This window comes from Cupressus sempervirens, chromosome 4, assembly GCF_028749045.1.
Source record: "Cupressus sempervirens isolate cs-2001-9-10 chromosome 4, ASM2874904v1, whole genome shotgun sequence".
NCBI lineage: Eukaryota > Viridiplantae > Streptophyta > Pinopsida > Cupressales > Cupressaceae > Cupressus > Cupressus sempervirens.
Genome location: NC_143121.1, coordinates 572,673,585 through 572,688,569, shown reverse-complemented (window position 1 = coordinate 572,688,569; position 14,985 = coordinate 572,673,585). Strand labels below are relative to the sequence as shown.

At 35.3% G+C, this 14,985-nt stretch overlaps 1 protein-coding gene across 3 annotated transcripts in view; it reads left to right on the top strand.

The window, feature by feature from the left end:
* LOC149562491 (uncharacterized) overlaps positions 1-14,985 on the top strand; it is a 206,540-nt gene that overhangs the window by 96,276 nt on the left and 95,279 nt on the right. For 2 of the 3 annotated variants that reach the window (XR_016363954.1, XM_089825979.1), the window contains exon 5: positions 423-477. The exons of the other annotated variant lie outside the window; for it this stretch is intronic. Coding sequence is in view for 1 of the 2 variants with exons in the window: in XM_089825979.1 (XP_089682105.1) it covers positions 423-477 (55 nt within the window). In the remaining variant the exon portion in view is untranslated. The remainder of the gene's footprint in view (positions 1-422; positions 478-14,985) is intronic. 3 annotated transcript variants of the gene reach the window in all.

The following is a 14,985-nucleotide window of genomic DNA, read 5'->3' as shown; positions in this document are numbered from 1 at the left end:
TTGGGGTGAGAAGAAGGTTTACTAGAATTGTAAGTGATGAACTCTGGTTTGAATTGCAATTGACTGACCAAGACTGAATGATATTGAAAACATCAGATTGGGATTCAACAACATTAGCTCGAATAGGGGGAGCCTCCGAGATGATTAACACCTAAACTCTGATATGTTGACATGAAAATATCACCTGGTCAAACTAAGTCTACATCCACTTGCCATCATACATCCCAAGTGGAAATCTGTTTTAGTTATTTTCTATGACAAAACCATATGAAATTTATTTTCTAAATGGCAGCATGTGTTTTCTCAAATATTTCCTTTTGTGCTTAAATAGTTATTATGCTGTGATGTTTTAATTGAACTTAATAAAAAATTTAAAACCTTCAACAGATATGCAAGTTTTTAACACTTTGTTGCAATTTCAGAATCTTGCCAGGAGATTTGTTACTTGTAAACCGGTGCTTATTACTTACTGTGCAGGTAATTCATAAAGCTAAACTTTTTAATGGTTAAAAATTTATTTGCAACAAAATTGAAATGCTCATGTCTGTGGATCTGTTGGTAAAGCTTGTGTATGCTAATGCCATTGTAACATCTCTTTTCATAGAAGTTTTTCACAAGTTTGATTCAGCGGCTTATATCATTTAGTTTTAAGCAAAACTCTATTTTTTTGACTGTGATATCCACTTCTTTATGTTTGAATTTCAATATTTCCTATTATAGTTCCATAAATAGAGCATAAAATATTAGTTAGTCGGTAGACTTAATGTTTTAAAATTTAAAACAAAAATCTTTAATTCTACCTCCAATTGGGTAGAGGCCATTCAAAATGCACCAGCCATATTTCTTGCTTATGTAGTCTATCAGACCCAACTGTGTAAGAGAGCATACTTTAGGTCCTAGCAGCTACAAATACATAAAATCTAAAATAGATAGAGAATTTGATATCTGGACTGTGTACAGAAAGCAACAATAAAAATTTCTTAAAATGTTTAGTAACAGAGTGTTGCTATTTTATAGATTGTAGAGATGGCTCAACCTCTGATTATGTTGGATGCACTATATTGTTGATCACAGTGGAATTGTAATCACCAGACGATGTGATTTGGTGATGCTGTGAAGATCATTCTGAATTATATGGCTATATAAAACTCAATCTTCAATATGGGCAATCCTGATTGGTGTCTATCTAGAATGGTTAGAACTGTCATACATGGATGATGAGACAGTGATATGATACTCCTTTGTTCGTGAACAATGGATTGCTGTCTATGAAAGTGTAACACTGGGTATGCCCTGATGCCACTCAATATCTCTGTGAATGATAACGCTGCAGCGTTTAAAGATATGGTGGGACTGCTGCTTGATATAGTGTTGTTCTGTGGTATATTGTCACCAATAATTGCGAGGAATGATTATCGTCAGTCTCATCAATGGTATCACAGAGATCTGCTAGGTTATGAATGATGTATTCCATCTGCAATATTGACCTTACGATTATCAACAGAAGTTGCCAATGCAAAGAATCTATATCACTGTGTGTGCTGAGCTAGAGATAATGATATCACCAGTGATATGAAAATTGCTATTCTCCGAAAATTTGCAATTATGGTATCTTTGTTATTTATGTTGCAGGTATGAAGCTGAGGGCTGTATGTTGAATTGGTAGGGTATGATTGTTAGACTTGCCAGTGATCTTGATCTCTGATATTGATCTGCAAAAGATGATAAATCTTATATAAGTCCACTAAAGTCACGAAGTCACTTCACCTTGTTGCAGAAACCAACAAAATATTGAGGATCTCTCACCTCTGAAACTGCTATCAAATGCTTAATTATTCACTTGTTATTGTTGACACAAGAAGTGATATGCTGTGAATGATTCTAATGTACAACCAAACGATCTACTTAGATATGCAAGGCTAAGTCCTAAATCTCGAAGGTGGCAGCCTCAGAACTGGGTGCAAAATTAAAATTATAAAGATAGGTTGTATCTAAGGCAAGGCAGTGCACTAGTGCGTTTCCTTGACTGGGTCCTCTTGTGTGAAAACTATCTCCCGGGAGACTAGAAGCATTAATTTCAAAATAGTAGTGTTGATGCAAGTTTATATCACTGACTAGAACATGCATAATTGAACTCCTTGTATCCCAAATGAAATACCAAGCTTCCAATTCTCTCTTGAATAAGGAAGCTCATATGCTAAATAATATGTTTGGTTTGTGTGATCAAATGAGACAACCCAAGCTTCCTTCTTATTGTGGATTTTCACTTAGTTATAATGATGGGATTGGTTGGGTGTCAAAAAGAGATTTACACTGGTCTATCAATGGGTATTAACCACTTCAACTATTTCCAACCAAACAAACTGCAAAGGGAAAGGTTTTAAGAAACTATTCTACTGCTAGAATCTAAGATGTAATGATAGCCTTTGTGACTCTACTATACTTGGTTTAGCTATCAACATCAAAAGAGCTAGTGCGATCTCCTAAGGCAATGTAATATGTTCAAATTACCGCCATTCCATTAACACCATCTTTTGATGTATATCTATGTACAAGCAGTAGTTGAAGTTAAGCTTATGATTATGTCAATTGACCATGTAAGTCAAACTTACACTCAATAAGCAGTTAGTGGTTTGTCTAAGCGAGATCACCAAAGATGCATTCACAATCACTTCTATTTAACTAAACACTACTTTTAATCAATATGAAATAAAATCCTATTCTAAGTGAGGAAATGTAGAAACCACACAATACACAGAAGCAACACAAGTAGTCCACCATGAAGACCAGCAACGAATTAGTGATGACCTTGATAGCATTATGACAATAATCTCAACAAGTCTCCTCCTGCTCTACTCTAAAACTAATGAGTTACAGAGGAAGAGGCCTTGGCCTTTTTTAGTTGTTAATTACAATGAAAGGCCAATATTGATTCAAGATCAAGGGCTGAGATTCAGCCAACAAAGCCCTAACCTTTCTAATCATGAGATATTGCCATTGATGTCAAAGTCAAAGACATAAAATGCATATATATATGAAGTAAAACATTTACTTATCTATTGATTAAACAACAATATAACCAGTTGATATTAATATGTATTGACAAGAAAAAGACAATCAGCAGCGATTCATCAATAGAGATGATAAAGAAAAAGACAACTGAGACCTTGTCAAACCTGCATAAAAAGACAAAAAGGTCAGCATTTGGTTACACACAAGACAAAAAGAAGTAAAGAATAAATTATAAAAGAATACGAAAAAGACTAAAGCTGCAATTTAGCCTTTAGGCCAGTCAGTGATTTGTGTAATGATGTGGTGCAATTTAGTTTGTCTTATTCAGAAGACACATCAATGGATCTAATAAAGGATCTTTTCTGACCGGAAGAGACACGCTGACATATGCTACAAAGAATCTTATTCTTAGCAGAAGAGATATGCTTATGCATAATCAGCTCTTGTTGTAATAGTCTGAAGAGATATGCCACACCAATCAAACACAGAAAATGGTCAAATTCAAGTTTAAAATAACTCCATTACTTATCGATGAATAGCAATTCGAGTTTAACTAGAGCGGGGACCCAATTATCATGGCAGTATACAACAGTGGTAAAAGAACAATGGATATATTAAGACAGCAGTCTTCATTTACAAGCTATGTATGCACAATGATTATACAGGTCAAGACGATATGTATGTAGTGCTTTTTTTGAAGAGCCAAGATCGAATAAATCTACAAAACTTCTATTGCTGCGATTCAGAAAAGACAAAATAATGGTTGTGCAATTATTTGTTAAGTTAATTAGAAGTGGTAGTTTGTTTCATTTATGCTACAAGGTGTTATTTAAAGTGCAATTATAAATTGAAGATTATTATTATTTTGAAAAGATCCGATTCAGATGTAATCCTTCAGCAATTACATATGAATGAAAAGGCATGATTAGCTGTGGACACATCCATCCATACTGAAAAGTTACATTGTTTTAGTTTTGGAAATATAAAAGAGTAACAATCATATTGTTTGGTTGTGTGCAAGGTGTGTGTGCTGTAAGTAAATATATGCAGTGAATAGAAGGAATATATATATATATATATATATATATATGAATCAAATATTCTGAATTGAGGATGGTATGTGTGAAGATACGACCATAGTTCAAAATATCATTATCAGCAACTTATTGCCAAGGGCGAAAAAAGGATTGGGAAAATATTAGAGATAAATTGACAACTTATCGGGAATATATTGGGATTTTAAAAAATTACATGCATTAAATTAGAAATGCTTTTTTTTTTGGCAAAATTTAATGAGAAGATACATCTAATGAGTCAGTAAATGAGCCGAGTCAAGATATATATATATATATATATATATATATATATATATATATATATATATATATATATATATATATAAATGCCAATAGGGTACAAAATCCCAGCCTCATGTGGAATGCTGATAGTTGGTAGCCATAGTTTGAACTCTGGAGAAAGCCAAAAATATCAAATTGTCTTTGTAAAACAATAATTAAATATAAGTAGAACATCAAAATATTCTACATCTTCCTCTTCCCCTTCCCAACAGCTCTAGTAAAAACTATTGGAGTGGTAGGGTCTTAGCCTTAGAAGTTTGTTGTAACTGAGGTTGTGGTTGTACTTCCTCCCTCTGCACAACTGTCTGTGATTTGACCTTCATCCTGGTTGTAGATGGTGTCGAAATTGGCATCGACTCGTCATCATTTGAATCCTCCTCAATGTCCTCATTCTCTTGAATTTCATTCAATCCCATTGAGAATCTACCCTCCTCCATAGCTCGACTCCAAATCATAGATCTCATTGTAATAACCCCAACTAGTTATAACTTCATCAAACACCAAAATCTTTTTATAATTCAGTTGTTTGACATTTTGTCAAACACTTTGTAAGCAAGCTTTGATACCACTGTAATGATCCTCGGTGGCTCTTAGACAATCTGTGCCAAAGAAATGATTTTTGTTTTTTTTGTTTTTGAGGTTTTGCAATTTATGATACAACAATATAGTAGAAAAATAGAAGATATTACAATAATTATTTCAGCTCAAATATTTGGATATTACATAGGGAATATATAGCTGAAAATTCCAGATTTTAATATCAACTTAGATACTGAGTATTTTCACAAAATACCAACAACCTAGTTGATAAAATATCCCCTAATATCTAAATCAACAATCCCCAAAAAAATTAGAAGTTACAATCCATGAACTTACAAGTAAGACATGCCTTGAAACCCTTTGAATTGAAGTCTAGTAGCAGCAAAAGAATTCTCCAGCAAACAAATGCAACTGCAGATATGTAAAACGCTGCTCCCAAAGTGCAGATAGAAAATAACGCCTAGCAGCAAATATAAATGGGTGCTCAACCAACTCCAAATTAAACAGCACCCAACCACTTCTTAGCAACAATAATAATAGTATAAGAAGACGCCAAATTCCAAATTTCCAACACCACAGTATCTCCCAACCATAGTTTATACAACAATGGAAATAAGGACCAATTCTCAGAAAACTAATTCACAATACCTCAGTTGTGAATTACAATGAACTTCTCAAGAAAAAACCCTTATACTTCAGCAAAGGCACAAAAAAATCAGACTTTAGAAACGTCACAAAGATGACAAAGAAAAATAAGATAATCAAATAATTGGATGCTTTTCTCATCAAATGCCCTCATTTATATAATCTCCAAATGACACTAGTTTCCCAAAAGAACTCCACTTAAGAAGCTTACTCTACACAACATTAAAATATAATAAAGTGCCATTAATATAATTTATTAATTGCTTTTGGCTCCAAAAAATGACCTTTTCCACCATAACTTAAAATTCTGACACACAAGGCCACTGTTCCCACCATTTAAAACTTTTTCATCCTGGTTCCAATTAGCTATGATACTGAGGTGACCAACAAACAACATCGACACAAATAGCAACCTCATTGTATTTAGATGAATAATAATAATTCACCCATCTGTGAAAAGAACTGAAGAAGTTTCAGAATTCAAATCTAACAACACGAAAGTGATCTTGATGATGAAAGATGATGAATGAACCTGATGGGGTGACTTACTATAAATAGACACTCCCTCCAAGATTCTTGGAGTCCAAATCGAAAGCTCGACATAAAAACTAAGAGCATCACCCAACTCCTCTAACTCAACTGAGCTCATCGGAATCAACATTTTGACTTACTATAAATAGTAAGTCCCTCAAATGGAGCCAAAACACACCTTAGGTTGTTGAAAAGCCTATAACTCCACAATTGAGACCCTCAAATCCCACTATCAGCTCACGAGGGTTGCGATGGTGAACTGACCAAGCCAACTGCAGGAACTTGCTAAAAATAGGGACATTACACTCATCCTCTGTGAACAATGGAGGTTGCTCTTGTGATGTCCAATCACAATAAGGATCTATTGAAAACTTACTTGTTGCATGAAAAATCTCTTTGAATCCACTAAAAAATGCTCTTAAACGCTGCAAATCACATTTTTAATCCTTCAAACCCTATTTCCTCTCTTGAATACTAGCTTGTAAATTAGAAATTGTCAAATGAATGATTTTTGGGCCGTTAGTTCGGATTAGTGGACTGGGGGCAATAATTTGGCAACTTATCAGTGAATCTATGATAAGTTGGGTCTTTCTCTGTGATAAATTATCAAAATATCGACAATATTTTTTCTCGATAACTTTATGTATATTAGCACCGGTCATAACTTATTGAGATAAGTTGTGTTATCGGCAACAGTTGATGTATGGATATGATATAAAATAAAAGCTAGTTTATGAGGAGATTGAGAAGCTTATGATCAAATTATGAAGAAAGATTGATCAGACCTATAGTATAGATAGATTCATGACAGCACCTATAGTAGACCTAAAATAATTAAATTTCATAGAGAGGTCATGAGTTATGATTTTTGTGTTCAAACTATTTTAGAATTACATATATGTGTGTTCTGAATGCAACTACAACAGAGACTTTTCATAATATTGAGTTAGCTTGCAAAATGTTTGTCAAAATGCCAAATTTCCTGAATTTGTCAAAGTTATAACCAGCTGAGGGTTATTACATTGGACAAACCGCCGAACAATATAGGAATTGATGCAACGTAAGGATAGGAAGTAATATATATGCGGAAAGTAGAAAGACATTTTTAAGGGCGAAGTAAGGAGAAAAAAAAATATAAAAAGGTGACTTACACGTGAACCCATCATTGACCATGCACACAAAGAATGAAGTCATACTTAATATGAGCATGGCTGCATAAGGGAAGGCAATTCATGGATAAACGGGTAACCGATCTAATGAGGTGAAAGAGTATAATAAATACTACCACCGTGGAAAAGACTATGTAGAGTACGAACCTACCAATGTTACATCCCAATTTTGACCAAATTTAAAATATAGCCGTTGAGGTTCCCATGAAGTCAGTTGGTAGTTTAATTTGTTATAATCTGGCGAAATGGTAAGGTAGTTAGTCGTTATGATTTCAAGTGAAGGTAACATGCTAGTTGATTGTTAATCACGAATTCATGGAATTGAGAAGATGGTTAACTATTATGATTAGTTATGATTAAATAATTTGTGATGATAATATAATTTAATTACGAAGAACTTCCTTACACGAAACATGTCGAAGGGGGGAAGCATTGTCAGAAAAGAATTAGGCAAGGAGCATCACCATCATTGGGCAAATGGGTTAAGGACCTAGCGACTTGAAATAGGATACATCTGTGGGACCCGCGTGAGCTATTAAGGAAAACAATATTATAAAAACATAAAAATAAATTAAATTAAAATATTATGCATATCTTTAGAGATTGTTTATTAAATTTTATTTTATCATTATAATAAACACTTAAATACGAACACATAAATATAAAAATGAAATGGCACCAATAAATTATAATAATATAATTTAATGATGTCACCTCACCAATATACTTATGTGAACGTATATAAGAATGTATTATAATAATAAAATAAAGTTATGTTGCCCGACTCTAGAATTTGTTCCAATTCTATGAGTCATGGTTCGTATTTAAAACTTGCCTGGTTTTAAGCCTTGAATTGATCATTCTATCTGTGGAATTTGCAAGTCTTTAAGTCTACATGTTCCCGGCTTGTTAGCAGTTCCGCACAACACTTGAGATCATTGAAATCCAGCTTCTGAGCCTCAAGATATAAAAGGTTAATGATTGCCGCCTAAACACGTATTTCTTAACCTTTAACTTCTTGAAAGGTTAATGTTAACCACCAAAAACGTGTTTTTCTTAACCTCCAAATAAAAGGTTAATGTTAACCACCAAAAATACGTTTTTCTTAACCTCTCTAATAGGTTAATGATAATGTCCAAAAACACGTTTTTCTTAACCTCTTCGACGTGGGTGCCCAGATAGAAGGCATATTGAAGGTTACAGAAGAAAAGTAACATGCTGATGGATTTTGGAAATCTGTTTACCAACAAGCCCAGGCATTTGATGATAGTATAAAGGTTCTGATTCTGCCAAGTCCATAGATGCAAAACGTGGAATGATATTACCTTTCCAAGATATCCAGTATTTTGTTGACATGCCTATGGAAATGAAATGAGAGGGGGTGACAGAGAAAAGGCTTCAACGGCTGAGAGATGTGATAAGAATTTTCAGGCTAGGAGTTTTAACAGCTTTGATGGGTGTCAGTAGAACTGGAAAGATAACACTAATGGATGTTCTTGCGGGAAGAAAGACCAGAGGTTGTATTGAGGGAGATATACGAATCTCTAGATTCTCGAAAGCACAAGAAACATTTACCCGAATATCAGGCTACTGTGAGTAGAATGATATCCACTCTCCACAAGTTAGTGTTCATGATGTCACTGCTTTATTCAGTTTGGTTACGCTTTGCACCTGAAATAGATTCTAAGTCAAAGAAGCATTTTGTATTGGAAGTCATGCAACTAGTTGAATTAGATGATTTGAAGGATGCTCTTGTAGGAGTTCCTGGTGTTACTGGCTTATCTACCGAGCAACGATGGCCTGCCGACTATTGCTGTGGCAACAAGAAAGTTGAATCTAGAATCAGCTGTAATGATATTGCGGAGGAGAACATGAGAAAGGCGTCAAGTTGAAGGTATTGACAGGGGTGACTTGTGGTTGGTCATCGAGTTTATGGACTAAGACGGTGACGCCAAAGAGGAATAGGTGGATCAGTTAAAAATATGTCAAATCCGCAATAAAGAGTTTGATTGTTTGTTGTGTGCAAGTAATGAAAACTTGGAGCTATAGTCATTGACCCACGACCACTTGAAGAGGACTATGCTTTGTTCATACACGAATACATTAAACAAATTCGCATAGTCACCAGTGGATGAACCATGTAATGATGCCCGTGGATTTCTAATTAGGGAAAACATGAGTGCCAAAGGTATAAATGGGAACCTGATATGCAAAGAAGAGCATATGATGCACAAGTTCATCTCAACAGGATGTTTCTGCTTACACCAAAGAAAAAAAAACATGATGGGATGATCCAATGCCCGAGCTTGAGTTTCACAGCTGCCCAATGTAAAAGAAAATCTCGTGGCCAGCGAAGGAAATTTCCTTATGAAGGTATGAGTGGAATGAGTCAGCCCTCAAAGTCCACCGCATATGATACAACCATCAGCATCTGGTTTTACCTTCGAAAATCAAAACAAAGGATACGTATAGGTAGCCCGATCACTGTAATATGAAACACAATATTATATGTGTAGGGTGTGTGTGGGAAGTCGCCCAAAAATTAAGAAGAAATGGGAATTATCTTGACCCAAGATTCGCAAACTGTTTGACTAAATGCTCAATCCACATGAACATTGTCTTAGCACATCTTTGACAAAGATATCTGAGCGGTGAAAAGAAAACAGGACTTTGTTAGTTTAAGAGCATGCGGTTTCTTAAGTATATCTCATGATCAATGTCATTGTGATCTTCAAACCCGATGGAGAGATATGAATAAATTATGGAGCCTCATGATGAGATGCAACTGGCTTACACACGTAATGCCTCTTTTCAACCTCATCGGTATGTTACAAAACTCCATGGCAGCAAACATCTGGTTAATCCATTGATTCTTGAAATGGACATTTGGCGCCTTGGGAAGACAACTGAGAGGAAGCACTTTCTTAGGATCAGATAGTGTTCAAGTTCAAGACACTGGAAATGGCCGCCATGAATTTCCTTGACGACAACAAGGTTGAGGAGACTCCAAAAGCCTATGGATAACTAATAAGTGATCCACTGTTAATGCGCGGAGCCTAATTAGAGAAGGAAACTGTAGTGGAGAGTTTAACTACACAATTCTAGTTGCTTTCTTACCAAAGTGTGCTGCAATTCAGGAAAATAAACTTTTAGCTGACGTAGGGAAGCATTTTGAAGATGCCATGAAAGCGTGTTGGAAAATGACAGCAGTTTGCTTTATTAAAATGATTATTCAGCTCTCCCTGGGCTGTTTTAGTTCAGATTGCTCTCATGTTTCTCATCAATTTCCTCCCAAGATGTGCGTGATTCTGTGGAAGACATACACTCAAGCATGAGAGATTCTAGATTTTGCTGATGCTGAGAATAATGCCAGAATTCTAAGCAAGGCCACTGATACATTCTTCCTTGAACTCTGAAAAAAGTGGAGAGCAAGAGCCCTGTGCCCACGAGAATTATTCATTCCACCGATCATAACCGCATAAGTAGAACAATGAATGAAGTTGCAAATGAGGGTTTGCAGAAAGAAATCAAGCCCAAAGGTTCGTACATTGGGGATGGTGTGTTTGGTGACCCTAGACTAGGAGTTAGTGAAAAGAAGACAAACCGAAACATTGATAATGTTCCAAAGCATAGGAACGACAGCTCATCATTGCAGCAGTTCTACAAGGACACTGTGATGACCATTTGGCATTATCATAGAGGCTATCAAGTTTAGCGTGTGGTGGATCAAAATTACCATGTATTGGGAGTGGATGCTCTTAGGTGGATGCTCTCAGGTGGATGCTCTCAGAGTCATTGATGGCTCCACCTTTTAATGCTTCATCAGGCACCAATCCTCAAGCCACTGTTATGATGCTTGGCAGGTCCATGGGTGTCAAGATATTGGAGGAAAGGGGGATGTATAAGAGGTTAAGGGAGACGAATAAACAAAGTAAAGGTTGAAGTGGACCAGATCAGTCATTGTTTATGTCATTTTCAGAGGGATCAATAAGGATCAATTATTCAATTCCCCACCCCCTCAAAATATCTAAAATCCAAGATTCAGGTCATATAGGTTAATTTTGTAGAGGTTAATTAACCTCACCCAAATCACGTATTTGGGAGGTGGTTATTAACCACGAAGAGGTAGTTATTAACCTCTATGTCTATATAAAGACTCATGTTTGCTTTGTAGGGGGAACTTTTTGGTTGGAAAAATAAGGGAACACTATGCTGAAATTTTGATCTAGGGATAAATTTTGGAAAGTATGTACACTTTTTATCTCTGAATTGAAAAATCTCTATTGCTTTCTTGGTGCAAGAAAATAATGGAATGTGCAGTTTGAGTTCCCTCTTTTCGAATCTAAATTGTTACAAATGTTGATTCTCTTTGTAGTGAGCATTCTCACGGTATGGTGTAGATGTTTATGAATCTGTGGATCAGCGTTGTGCTAGTAATAGTTTTTCAAGCGTAGATCTTGATCATTGTTATTAGCAATTTTAAGTTAGTAGTTCGAGAAAGCTTTGAAGTCGTGTGGCGCATTCGTCGTCATGAGCTTTCTCCCCTTTCAATTTTAATTTTATATCTATTTGAAAAGCTTCAAAATTATATCATACGAGGGAGCTGCCCCTCTAAACGCAGAGGAAGGCCGCATATCAAGGGCCTATCCAACTGTTGTGAACGGTTTGCCACACACTCTGTTGGGCCAGTTCTACTGTGACAAATCTGTTTACCAACAAGTTATAACTCTTTAACTCCTTATTTCTTTTCCTCTTTAATTCTTTTCTTTTCTTTTCTTTTTAAATTGAATTAATATTTGAATTCAAATGGTCATCTTGGAATTCGAATAGTTTATAGTCTTCTTGGTAATTGTAGGAAGCCGTAGAGCCAAGGCTGGCCATTTAATAGAATACCATTGATTGTATTTGAGACAACTCCCTTCTTACTGCATTACCTCTATCCTTACATCTGCTTGATGCCTAGCAAGCCGAGTTAATTCCAGAACGACATTAGATTTATATCATATCATTCCAAATTGAATCCTTCTTTTTCTTTTCCATCCGTCCACAAGTACAGAGATTAGAAAGCCGTGGAAGTTCAATAATTCCGGCTGCGGGAGGAAGAAGTATCCAGCTGCGGGTCACATGAGTCATGTTATTTTCAATTCCGTTGCCTGCTCTATCCTTTCCTTCTATTCTCAATGTGACACCAAATCTAAGCTCTATTTGGTACATCTGTTCTTTTCGATGTAAATACTGCAGTCGGATTTGTATAGTGATTTGAATGTAATTTACAATACATTAAACATAGCTTCCTTAGTCGGAACTTCATAAAGAACCAATAACATGTCACTTACCTACTGCCAAATAACCATGAGAACGTCTTAGATATGGATATGGAAGATGGAAACTATAAGAAATATGTTATATGCGTTTGTGATTCATAGTTCCTCTTTATTTGATTACTATCAGGTATATATTGATGGAACTGAAAATAATGCAAAGGGGTTTGCATATTCATAACCTTTTCTTTCCTGATCTGAATGTTAAAAAAACCATAGCCGGCTATACTTAATAGAATGAGACTAGAATATAACACCTTGCTGTTGGTTTTCGACTTAATATAGAATTCATTGAAGGTTTTCATTAAATAACCTCATGATAACTGTAAAACTTGAATGTATGAATGAACCAATATCAATGATCATGTTTTTATAATCAGGATACTTATTTGATCCACTAACACCGAGGAATTCATCGGCAAGAAGACACGAATGGTGAAGAGGTGGAGTTAACCTGCAAGAACCAATAATGAAATCATATTTGAATATCTAAATAATGAATAATTAATAGCTCATGCATGATTCCGTTTAATGAAATCTCCTACTGTCAAGTCGAGGGATATGGTTAGATACCAGGTTGCTCAACTGATGACAAGATGGTCCCTGTCTATTTCGAGTAGGGAGGGCCTTTCTTGTTAGAGATTGTGTGGGGATGAAGTTGAGGTCTGAGGTTGGGTGGTTAAGCCCCTAACAATGTTTGACCTCTCCTCAAGATGTAGGACATGCATCAGACAAAGATAAGCTATGCATTCAATTATTTATCAAAAACAAGTATTATCACTTTTATTTATGAGGAGCTAAGATTAAATTGAGTTATTTCTTTGTTACCATTATTTTACACCTAAATGCAAGAGATAGATTCGTGGATTGTTTTTCATTTATATGAATATCGAATATAAGTATATTTCTAATCTTGAGTTACTGTCACAGTTAAGTAATCGGAAGGAAAGGAACCTGAAGCCCTCATTGATTTCGTCGTAGTGGAAGCTCAAATTGATCCCGTTGTAGCGGAAGCCCTAATTGAACTTGTCGTAGTGAAAGCCCTAATTGGTTCCGTCATAGCGGAAGCCCAAATTGATTCCATCGTAGCGAAAGCCCTAATTGATTCCGTGGTAGCGAAAGCCCTAATTGATCCCGTGGTATGTGATGCCCTAATTTTAAATTTAGTGATATTTAATTGTAATTATCATTTGATTTTGATATAGCGGTTTTTAGATGATAGTCGTCATGTGATATTGTTAAAGTGGTATTGTGGACTAACCCGAGTGGTTGCAGAAGCATCCCTAGTTTTGATTTCGATCTCTGTTTCTGAGGTATGTGGTTTTTAATTTCTGTAGTAATTTCATTTGATGGTGTTTTAAGTTTTTAGTTAAGAAAATTTTGTCTAACTGAATTTAACGGTAAACCTTATTCACATGAACATGAATGATATAACTGTCATCCTATGAAACGAAGTAATAACTGTATACTTGAGTATGATAGATGTTAATTTAGACCCGGGAAACCGGATGTTACACCAATCATATCATAGTTGACTTGGTGGGGGCGCACTCATAAGCACAAAAGACCTTGAAGGAGATACTTAAGGAGTGCGCTAAGGGAAAGGGAGTTGAATAAAGGTAAGGAAAGGTATGTTGTAATTATAATTGTAAATTATTTATATTGTTTATATATGTATATGTAAATATCCGTAAGGAAGGTATGATTCTAATGGTTTAGTTGTAATTATGAATATATTTCTATTGTAACTATGAATATATTTTTATGGATAATTTATACTTATACATATATACGAAAATATATATGTATATGTAGTGATGGAGTTCGAATAGAAAGATACACATGATTTAATATGGTTAATTGTTAAGATTACAATAGTCCCTTCTTGGGAAGAGAGTGATCTTAATATGGTTACAAGGCTAGAATATTCCGATGAAGTTAACACATGCATATGTTCTAAGGACTTTAAATAGAGAATATCTATTCTAGGAAGGACCTTGAAGGGAGCACTTCATAGAAGACGAAGAAGTAATTGAGGACCTAGGGATCCTCGAGAGGGTTTGTCAATTTGGATATGGAGATGTCTTGAAGGTTAGGGTTAGGATAGAGGGTAGATTACTGAAATATAATTTATTATTGTATAAATTCTAACATCGGTTTTGCATGTATTCTTGTCCTCGCTAGTGGGGACATCATAACAAAGGATATTGCAGTGGTGAAGTTAGAACCTGTAGGGATTCTTATAGTGGTATCATAGCGATTTCCTGCTATCCTGTTGGGGGTTAGGAAACAAAAAATTAGTCTTGCTATTGTTATATAAGTGACCAACAGTATTGCTTGTTTCAGTCATGGGAAATACTAGAGAAGAAATTGAATTGAAATCTGATATAATTTTTAAAGAATACTAGA